At 39.8% G+C, this 11370-nt stretch overlaps 1 protein-coding gene across 1 annotated transcript in view; it reads right to left on the reverse strand.

Annotated features, from left to right (window-relative positions):
• Positions 1-1607: 1607 nt before the first annotated feature.
• The window catches only part of rab26 (RAB26, member RAS oncogene family), a 94095-nt gene continuing 84332 nt past the window's right edge, over positions 1608-11370 (reverse strand). Inside the window, exons 6-9 of the mRNA XM_085761193.1 lie at positions 6764-6829; positions 4986-5042; positions 4177-4253; positions 1608-2211 (exon numbers count right to left, since the gene is read on the reverse strand). Coding sequence (XP_085617319.1) covers positions 2109-2211; positions 4177-4253; positions 4986-5042; positions 6764-6829 — 303 coding nt within the window. The 3' untranslated portion in view covers positions 1608-2108. The remainder of the gene's footprint in view (positions 2212-4176; positions 4254-4985; positions 5043-6763; positions 6830-11370) is intronic.

The raw sequence follows: 11370 nt of genomic DNA on the forward strand, positions 1-11370 counted from the left end.
CTCAAATGAATGATTTTGATGAGTTTCCATTTTCCACAGGAATATCAAGAGGTGTTGTTTTAGGCTACCAGGTGATTCTGTTTTAAATGCACTGCTCATGTTGTAATAACACGTGATGGCCACATGATGGTGGTGTGTATCCATATCTGCTCATCACTGCTCATCCACAGGTAAAAAAGACTTCTACAGAGTGATTCTTTAATGTGTAATCTTTAGATTGATACAATACAAATAGTTTCAGTTATTGTACAGTACAGATTACAAGTTAACAATTAATGACATCTGATTTGAATTGAATGTAAGCATTCTGAAACTGTATTTACAATATTTCTAAATAGAAATTTTGACATTACAGCATACATTTGTTTTTCAATAAAACATCTGACAAAATTAAGTGTTTCTACCACTGGGCGAAAAATACAATTCAAAGCAGCTGCTGAAAAACACTTTAACTCTTGAATTAATTGCATTGTGACTGTGGACAACACCCACTGCATCTCCACCCACTATACAATTACCTTTCCCTACACAGTCTTCATGGGGACTGAAAGCCATTGGTCCAATAAAGATCCAGTATGGCTGCATCTAACTCCAAAATCTCAGGAGGAAAAAACCAAGTGACAACCAAACCTTCATCTAAGTTAAACGCCCTCTAGATTCCCAAATCTTCTTGAGGGGTTGTCTTTTCAACAGTTTCTTATCTGCTGGCCTCGTGTTGGCTTTGAACTTTCCGTGCACTGAAATAAAAGCTGGTTAAGTGCAAATCAAAGTGTTTGGTACAGCAGATAAATATTTACACAATATAATGTAAAATTTCACTGTGATACAAAACTATCACTATATATCTATTATCTCTCTTTTAAACAACATCAATATTCGACATAACAAAAAATATAAACGCAGTATCCACTTGTGCCTTTATCTGAGGCTATCCACCACATCTTATGGTCTTCATCAGCAGATGGAATTTGCTCAGTGTATGGACACACTGAATATTAAATAAATCCTAAATCTAAGATCTTAAAGCTGATGGAGTTGATTTGGTTTGTATAGTCTATAGGGTCATACAGTATCTGCTGCTAAAGACCATGAAATTTGATAGAAAGATCCAGAAAAGGCTGGTAAGTAGATCTTGGGTAAAGGTTTAATTTCTTTTAAATAATTAAACTGATATATTTTTCTCAAGCGACTTGTTCAGGAAAAGACATTTCAAATCCAATATCCAGCACCACCTCCTGTTATTTCCTATAACGCAACACTACTGTACTGCTTTTTTCCCCAAATACAGTAGAGGTCAATGGACACCTACAGGTTCTGCTGATGTTTTTGTTAATTACATTGCATTAATATGATCTTATAATTACTGAAAGAAATATGTAAATGCTAAATGTATCATATCGCAGCTCTCAACTCAAACAGAACAATCAGTGTTCAAAATGGCAAAACCTCAAATCATATGTCACAAATGACAGTATGATGATAGTCTGATCACTATAATACCAGTATTAAAAACAGTTATATTTTATCCTGTACATAAACGGCACACGGTGCCATTCGACAGCTTACATTAGGTGCAGGAGTGTATCCATACAAATGTGTTAATAATATCTATTTCTATGACTGATTTAATATTCAACATAGTCGTGTCCTCCATATAGTATAGTTTCAACAAGACAGGCATTTACAAACTACAAAGATTTCAGAACACAAATTTAAACTTACATTTAAAATATGTACATCACACTCATGAAAAACTGCACGGAATGCATTGAACAGGCTATGAAGCAGATTCACAAACATGACTGTGTGTGTGTGTGTGTGTGTGTGTGTGTGTGTGTGTGTGTCAGTGTGCCTGTGTGTGTGAGCATGTAGGTAGTAGGAATTTATATTACATTCACAGTTGCAGAGGAAAGGTGGGCTAGGAGAGAGAGCATATTGGTCATATCACCACTAATAGAAATATTACAAACACTGAGAATTACATGATTATTCCCAGACACACCATATCGGCTTTATTACATAGTCTGTCAGAATATACCCGTTCTCTCTCTCTCACACACACACACACATCCACAAACAAAAGCATATACACACAGAGAGGATGTGGTCTAGGAGCGGCAGCAGCCAACAGTCCGCATTTCTTTGTCGACGTATTCCTGCAGCTGGAACTTTGGCTCGTCAGGCTCCTTCATGGTCCTGTGCTTCAGTTCCCTGAGACAGAGACATTGATATGATGCTGTGAGAACTCTGCTAACAAAGGGAGATGGTAACACTCAAACTGCGGTGTGATTTGTGAGTTTATCGCAGTTATCTCTCTGCCATAATGAGGCAAAAGATGCAGAGGCTGAGAAGCTAGAGGACAACAACAGGAAAAGATCTGGTTTCATATTCTGTGTCTGCTGGTTGTTATGTGCCAGACTGTGATGCTATTCTTGGCAACACCCAGCCATGCCAGCCTGTTACCATAACAAGGATATAAAATGAGAAACAGCTCCCACACAAACTGTCCGACGCTACACATCTGAGTGAACCACATACTTTAAATAGTGTTCTCATTATTGTTACTTTTAGTTTGTGACAAATATAAGACTATTCTGTACTTTTGGTCAGGAGAAGAAATTCTGAACATTCTCAGACCTTTGGGCCCCACTGTGTTAGTTTGGTATTTTCAATTACCATCCAATGTAATGCCCTCAGGAAACAAAATACAATTAAGTGTACATCTTGCTGTTGTTGTTGGGTTTTTTTAGACAGAGCAGCTAGCTTGTATTTTGAATGTGTTTGTATGTTGTATTGCAGCAGTCCTCCTTCATATGTCCTTTATTAGCAATGCAGATTTCTTCAAAATGGAAATGAGAGGACTCGCATAGCGTGATGCAGCATGCAATGCCTCTTAAGCACTTCAAAAAAGAGCAAAACATTTACAAGTTGTTTGGTGCTGCCGATCAGATCAGTGCAACACAATCAATGACCACCACCGAGCACATTACTGCACAGTCAATAAACTGTTTGAAAAGGTGTTTGGTGTCTAGACTCAACACAAGAGTACATGGTCCTAACTTTATTGCCGCTGTGGATTAGAATGATTTTTTCAACACTTTGTTTGTAGCCGGCCATTCCTCTGCTCCTTTAGAACCACTGATCTTTTAACCATGAGCAGCAAAAGTTCTTAAGCAGGAGGGAAAGTAAAAAGTTACCATGCATCATTTAAAGCTATTTAAAATTTTCACTTTACTTTTAATCTCGGCTCCTAAAAGGAGGACTGCAGGTGGGCAAAAAAAGGTATATAGTATATATAAAAGAAATTTTGAAATAATATAAAGTCGGTGTGTGGATAAATACAAGATGTGATAAAGGTCAAATGAAAACAGACTCAAATATTATGACACACGTGAAATATGTGACTACATCATCTTATTTTCAGTTGTTAGTGAGCGGTGGGTTACGTTCAGTCAACAAAACTCTGTTATGTTCCCTCTCTTGCAGAAAGCCTTCAAGGCAAGGCTTTTCCCATGTGCAATGGGACCAAAGCAAGAAACAACAAACAGGTCTCTTGGTGAGCTTTTCTAGTGTGGGTTTACTTTTTTCCATATATAGTCTACCCCTGTGACAACACAACAAACATTTAACAAATGACCATTTGACACAGCAGCACTTACAAACTCAACTTTGTATTCGTGAAATGATTTTTTTTTTTAAACTATCTCAAAAGTTACTTTGTCTCATGTTAAAATAGAGCTACTAACCCACAGATTAACAGGGATGAATGAGTGACTTCAATGTCCCAGGCTGGTACCATTTTATGATAAGACTTCCCTAAATGCTTAATAATAAGGTTATTATCAGTTGTTAACACAGTATGACTCAAAAAATATACAATAAACTAGTTATAACAGTTTTCATACAGTAATGCAGGTTCACTATTTTGGCAAAATGAAGTTAATGTTTACTAATGCTTACTACTAGTAGCTTAACAAATATGTGACTAAGCAACAGGTCATTGTTGCGATTTTTTTTTAATCTTATGTGTTACATGGCTTATTAATGAGTCTTTGTGTAAACAAGCTAATTAATAACAGTTATAACCATTCATAAAACCTTAATAAAGTGTTATTGTTAAGTGGATCCATCATAGTTCAGTCAGAGGACACTGTGCTGTGCTTCCATGTGACTCACTTGGCCACAGCGGTGAAGGCCAGCTCCACATTCAGTCCAGATTTAGCGCTCGTCTCCATGAAGGGTACTCCAAACTCCTGCACAGAGACACACACAACACGTGTCATTAGTTGTGGGTATGTATGTGTGTGTGTGTGTGTGTACACTTGTCACTCTTGTATGCCTTTCCTTATGACTAAAGACAAGTTTTATGAGTGAATTACTCTTTGAGTTATAGATTCAAGTACCTCGAGAGACATAGAGAGCTGCTGATCAATACCAATAATTCAACAATAATTCTGATTAGTGCTGAGATTTCTGGCTTTCAAAAGTAATTTTCTCTCCACTTTGTTTTAATTCATAAAACAGACACGGTGCAGTATAAAGTCGATGCAAGAAGCCTGCAGGTATAATCTCATTCTCTGTATAAGTGTGTGTTGTGTGCATGTCAATATCCCTGCTGTGTGTGTTACTTTGACAGCTGCAGTTCTTCAGCCACACTCCTCCACTACCCCACTTGTGTTCATATTTACTGTGACATGCCTCTCAGAGCTTATCTGAGCGAAACGGCCTGGAAAACGAAGTCAGCATCCCCACCCCACCCCCCCACCCGCCTCATCCTCTTTCCCTAACAATAACAACATCATGTGCGACCGTGAATACATAATTACACACACTAATAAAGACACAGCAGCTAGATGGAGGGGTGTGTTTGTAGGATCCATGTGGGTGTGTGGGCAGATTATGCACAGCATGTGTTTTACCCCTTGTTACACGTGTCCAATTGCATGTATGTGACTGTGTGTGTGTCTGTGTGACATGAGGCTCACCTTTGCCAGTTTCTCTCCCTCCTCTCGCTTCACCGCCCTGTCATGTGTGGAGTCAGCCTGAGGGACACAGCACAAAGCCAGGGTCTGTCACACTGTGTCTGGAGAGACTGTTAAAGCAGATATCAGTGGAATGTTTTTGTTAATATAAGTCCTAAATAGTCCTATTTTCCGTCAGCAATCACTTACATGAAGTATTTCAGCCTAAACACGAGTCTCTCCGTCACTCTGCTCTGCTGTAACCCGAGGAGAAAATTTTCCTTGTGGGATACAAGTGTTATCCAATGAGGGGAGAGAACGGCATGAAGGGCTGTGTGTGCAGCCAAGGGATGCGCGTGAATGTGGTGACGTAGCACGAGGACCAATTGATGCCTGACAAGGGCGGGGGCTGCTAACTCATGGTGCGTTCAAGGAAACTCGTACTTTGTGTTTTTCCTTCCTGTGAAGTCATACCAGTTCGATCTGGTACGAGTTCACGGGTCGGAAGTTACGAGTGGCCGTTATAGGGAACTTTCACAGACAACAGGACGGTAAAAACACGAGCTACGGGTTACCTGGAACGCTACCAAGTCGTAGTTGTGACTTGAAGCTGTAACTTACGGTTTCAAAAGCCTGCCTTGAACACAGCATTAGCCGAAACGGCCGTGCCACTGATATCTGCTTTAATGCTAACATGTGTCTTTATCAATGATATATGACATATCCATGCTGTCACACCTCCCTCTATCACTGCATACATTTAAATATCTGTCAGGTTGATCATCTACCAGCTGTTTTAAAGGGAAAGTTCAACATTTTGGCAAATTGGCCCATTGCCATAATCCATATAGTCATAGCAGTAGGTTTGTTACCTTTAATTGTCGGTGCAAGCTATTTTTTAGAATGGTGGAGCAGAACCGTGAGCTGCTCAGAGCTACGCTACGGAGGCTCATGGGATTTCTTGGTTTTCCTCATCAAATTCACAATCCAACAACTCCAAAACACTCTTGTGGACAAGTTGTGACCTGCACATTCACTACGCTATGAGATTATAACGGACCGTTACGAGACAGAGTTGTTTTTGACGCAAATGCAGAGACAAGCAGTCGAAAAACTGCCCCTGACGGAAATACGCATCAGCGGTTTTGCATGGCGAAAACAACTCCATCTGGTAACGTTCCGTTATTATCTCATAGCGTGGTGAATGTGCAGGTCACAACTTGTCCACGAGAGCGTTTTGGAGTTGTTGGATTGTGTATTTGATGAGTTTGATGGGAGAAACCAAGAAATCCCATGAGCCTCCGTAGCGTAGCTCTGAGCAGCTCACGGCTCTGCTCCACCGTTCTAAAAACAGCTTACACTGACAATTAAAGGTAACAAACCTACTCCTAAAACAATAAGGATTATGGCAATGGGCCAGTTTGCCAAAATGTTGAACTATCCCTTTAACAATATGATTTTGAGAAGGTGGAATACTCTTGCAGGATTTTTACTAAAAAAAAAATAGACCTAATTGTGTTTACACCAAAGTTACATGAATCATCAAATATCTTCACCAATAACTATTATCTCTTTGCCAACATGATGTATGAGCACTGAAATGATCAATAACCACTAAAGTGTGACATTTTGGGCATCCTCTCTGTGATTCATAATAAAGTACCCCTCTCTGCTTCCGGGCACTTCCATCCATCTGTCCTTCCACTCCGGCTCCCACCGTACCTCCCCCCATGAACCCTCCTCCCCTCCCTCTATGAATCCATCTGTCCCTGCATCACCCAGTGTTGGCAACAAGGTCTCACCTTGTTACCCAGCAGCATGACGACCACGTCCTGCTGAGCGTACTCATGGATCTCTGTCAACCACGCCTGGAGATGGAAAAGAGAGCGCAGAGTGGAGGAGGGAATGCAGAAGAGGAACAGCAAAAGAGGAGGCAAGGTGAGAAGTGCAGAGGAGAGAGAAGGGGAGGTTGGAGATAAAGAGGGGTGACAGAGGAGATGGATGAATCCACAGAGAGGGGGAGAGGGAGAAAGACAAACAATTCATTTAATGGTCACTGGCTGCAGTTCATCTGATCTCCTTCTCCATATCTCCTTCCCTTCACTCCTCCAATTATTATCAGGTCTCATGAGTCCCTGTTATGAAACACACTTTCTGCCTCTGCAGGATTCCCATACATACACACATGCACAATACACATTAAAACACAAGCTGAGATAAAGTGTGTTTCACTTTCAAGGGAACTTTTGAAATGTCCAGTGACCAGCGATGTCACTAGGCAACTAAGACACAGTCCTTCCAGGTGTGATTAACAAGCCTGTCTTTACTGTCAGATAACATTCACCAGCTGTGGAAGCTGGGTTGGTATTCACTTTCTGAGTCTCTGTGTGGTTTTGGGCAAACTCCTGGAGACGTGAACCCACACAGTGGTGGAGTGGAGCCTGAGTCTCTGTAGCCTATTGATTACGGATACAGTAGAGCCACATGTTTGACTAGTTGAGATCAAAGTGAGGGCTGCATGGGTTTGAAGATCGTTGTAGCCTCAGCCATAGTATGAGTAATAATGTGGAAATGAACAAATATTGCACTGATGCATTAATATAAGGTGGTACAAGTCTGGTGTGGCTCTGTGCACATACATAAAAACTGTGGATGCAACATTTCTGAATACAACATGACATTATATTTTTCTAGCAATAATTACTTAAACCTAATGAGAAAGGTAGATTCTGAAAATAACAGCATATTAAAGCAGAGATAATGATGGATCTCTGATTCTAGACTCACAGATAATTGAAAATCAGAACTGATAACTGTAGTTTGGATTGAAGCAGTTCATGTGTGAGAATCTTTTGAAGGATATAATACTGTATGTTTAAAATCCCAGGAGCCAATTATTTCTTAAATAGACATGCAACTTAGTGACGGGAATATTTTGGGTCCATCTGAAAATGGAATCTGCGGAATCTGTTTGCTGAGGTTTAGGATGCCAGCCTGAGTCATAGAAATCACAGGTATGCTTTGAAGGAATTATTGGAATAGCTAGACACATTTTACAGACTAGAACAAATGTTCGTCACTACACTGGTCTACAACCACCACTACATGTGTATAGCCTGCCTGACCTCAGAGGTAAGGCTTAAAACCCATTTTCTTACGACTAGCAAATTAACATTTAATCATAATGTTTTGTGCTGTGACTTTTCAAAATGTCAGGACGGTGATTAAATCTGTCCACTGACAGACGATTGCCGCTGATGTTCTGCTTCTGCTGTGAGTCCAGTACAAAAGGTTGAAGCTTAATGTCAGACATGTAGTTGAAAAGTAAAAGCTGGACACACTTTGACTACATTTATTATCTTAAGATTTTTATGGATATATTGCTGGTGTAATCAAATGCATGATAAAACATATTTCAAACATCTTACACAGATCCTTTGCAATACCATTAGCAACCAGAGGGGTCGACAGGACACCAACTTATTAAAACAGTGATTTCCACAATCAACAAACTGCAAAACTAGCAGCTCTACAAAATAACAAACACTAAAAAAATGGCAAGAAGCTCCATGGTGGAAAAGCTCCATGTACTCCTCTTCTTTTTGAACAAGTCTCCTTTGTGGGGGATTGGACCCACATGAATAAACAACAGTGTATATATAGGGGACATGTTGTTGAGCTTATATCTTGTGATAATGACGTACTAGGAGTAAAACAGGATTACTAATGCAGGGTACAACAATTTACATCACAACCACATAGCTGCCCTGCTTTCATGTTTCTAATTAGCTCATATGATTATGGAAATAATTTCAGTTATGGTAATTAACATCCCTTAACATTCTCTCAGCAGATACCACATTTGTGTGTGGGATTACATCTAAATCCAATCGTACTTTTAACCTCTATGCATTCAAAATCTTTAAGAGGTATCATTTTTGGCAGTAAAATGAATTTTAGGATAAAAAAGATACTACATAATGAGCCACTGAGGATAACAGGATTTGTATTCACTTTCCAGTTTGCCTTATTTTCTGCTCAGAGGAGATCATGAAGGGCAATTCTGAGATTCTGCCATTGAGACTGGATGAGAATGAGCAGAGGAGGGTGGAGGTATACGGTGTAATCAAATGGAAAGCTCATGCAATGGAGCCAGTGTAAGAACAGTTCAAGGTTATGTCAACACTTCAACAGTTTGAAAGAGAACAACAGGAAGATTACGTTGCTATGACCTTGGAGGGAAATGGGCATTTCATCAATGGGTGAAAGAGAACACATCCTTGACCAATTACAAAATGTCTAGAAAAAAAAAATCACATTACTATTGTTGATCACCACCACAATTTAGTATATAGAAAAAAATAGTAAAATGTATATAAGCATCCTCTCTAGGAGGCAGTGTTGCAGCATCACCCCAGTTTTATCCAATTAATCATGATATGTTCACTGAAGCATCTAAAAAGTATCAAAGACAAATATCAGTTGTAATAATTTCAACTGATGCTTTATCACAGAAAATGTTGCATTGTAAAGTGTTACCACAGTGTACCACAATTTCCATTAATAAACATTCTGTCACACTATTATTTCTACATTTCGACACAGTATATATATTTACACAATTCTACTTAGTTCTTTGCTTAGTAGAAAAATTAAATCCCATTGCTAGAGGCCACGAGTGATTTTCAACTCTGAACTCTCGAAAGCTCTGATTTTAAAAACTGCAAAGCACCATGGGGTTTTTCCTGGGGGCCTAACTTTAATCAGGCTCAGTTAAAAGAAATAAGTGTTTCTGCATGCTATCACAGCTCCACCAGCCACCTGTTTAAAAACCATTCAAATTGGAGACATTTTATATGAGACTTCCTCCTCCTAACCCCTCCAGTGTGTGTGACCAACCATCACGCTCGGATCGCTGAAGCCTTCCACCAAATATCTGACAGGATTCTTGAATCAATTCACAGTAAACCTGCAGGGATCACTCTTCAAATCTCCCCATTTTCCACAGAGATGTACAGTTCATCTCTGCTGAGCTCGACTGTGCTTATCCATTGTGAGAAATCTCTCTGTCAACTTCAGAAAAAAAAAATAAAGGAAAAAAAAAATAAAGAAACATAACATACTGATTTCTGAATCTTTTGCTTCTTAGCGGTGGAGCTTATACTTTCCATTTCCATCCAGCTTCAAACACATTCCTATTCCAAGCATGCAACTTCTGTCCAAGAGTAAAGTCTTGGGGTTTTATTTTTATTTGAGGTTTTTCTTAAACTGGACTGAAAGTTAGTTTGAATCCCAAACATCACATAGGTAGAAACGGGGAGCTGAGCAGAGGGCTGCAGTTACCATTTTGAGTTTCAATAAGCACATGTTGACCACTTCAGACTGGAGCAGAAGCAAATATATTTCAGTGTTATCAAATAAAACTGCGAGGAACGGGGTCAAGACTCTCTTAGTCGAGCGTACTGTACAGTACACACACATTTCCTCCACATCTCTCCCCGTGTGCATCATCACACAAAAACCACTCAGATCAGCGGTAATCCCTCCCCCCCTCTCGTCCGCAGGTTTACAGTGTTCTGCACTGCCTCCCCAGCGGTTTACATCATTTCATTACACAGAGATTAATGCACTGAGCCCTCACCTAGCAAGCCCCGAATCTCAATAACATGTGAACCTGCCAATTACTCACACAGCCTTGAAAGAATTTGCGGCCTGTGGGTGGATTAGGAGGAAGTGAGAGAAGGAACGCGGCTTCTGAGCTCATCAAACTTCAAAGCACTCACTGTCAACGCGGAGCATTAGAGTTCATGCAGTGGGTTGGAGCATGAGAGGAGGACACGTGTATGTGTTGGGCTACATGTGAAAGCTTGTGACATTGCCATTAGATGTACAGCGCCGGTAGAACGCTTCAGTTTGACACTTTGACTTTGACGCAGCCTCTGCGTTTTGTACCAACGTAAACGACATTACTGGTGTTGAAGGTTCCCGCAGCATCACATGAATGCAGCTTATTTCTAGCTGTCAGAAAAGATGCAAACAACTAATGTAAGCAAGACAGGGAGAGAAAAAAAGTATGACAATTGCAAGCGGCTTCTTCAACTTCATCCTCAAAACAAATTGGTAAAAAAGTGTCAATCACTTTTACCAATTTGTGTCACAATGCTCCAAGAATCAAAAGGCTGACATTGCTCTTACCGGTTCAAACAGGCTGCCAGATTTGTTCCTGTACTCAAGAAAATCACTCACAGTGGTTACATTTCAAAATATTTCTATGAATTTTATTTCTTTCATTACTGCGATCATAAGAAATGTACAACAATTCAAGTGTATAAATCCGACCAACTTGGTAATATTAAAGCTTTTGTGTTTATAGGAAAGCCAGCACATAGTGGTTGTAATGTCTAAATTA

The sequence above is a fragment of the Trachurus japonicus genome, chromosome 19 (assembly GCF_045865225.1).
Source record: "Trachurus japonicus isolate A0001 chromosome 19, Traja_1.0".
NCBI lineage: Eukaryota > Metazoa > Chordata > Actinopteri > Carangiformes > Carangidae > Trachurus > Trachurus japonicus.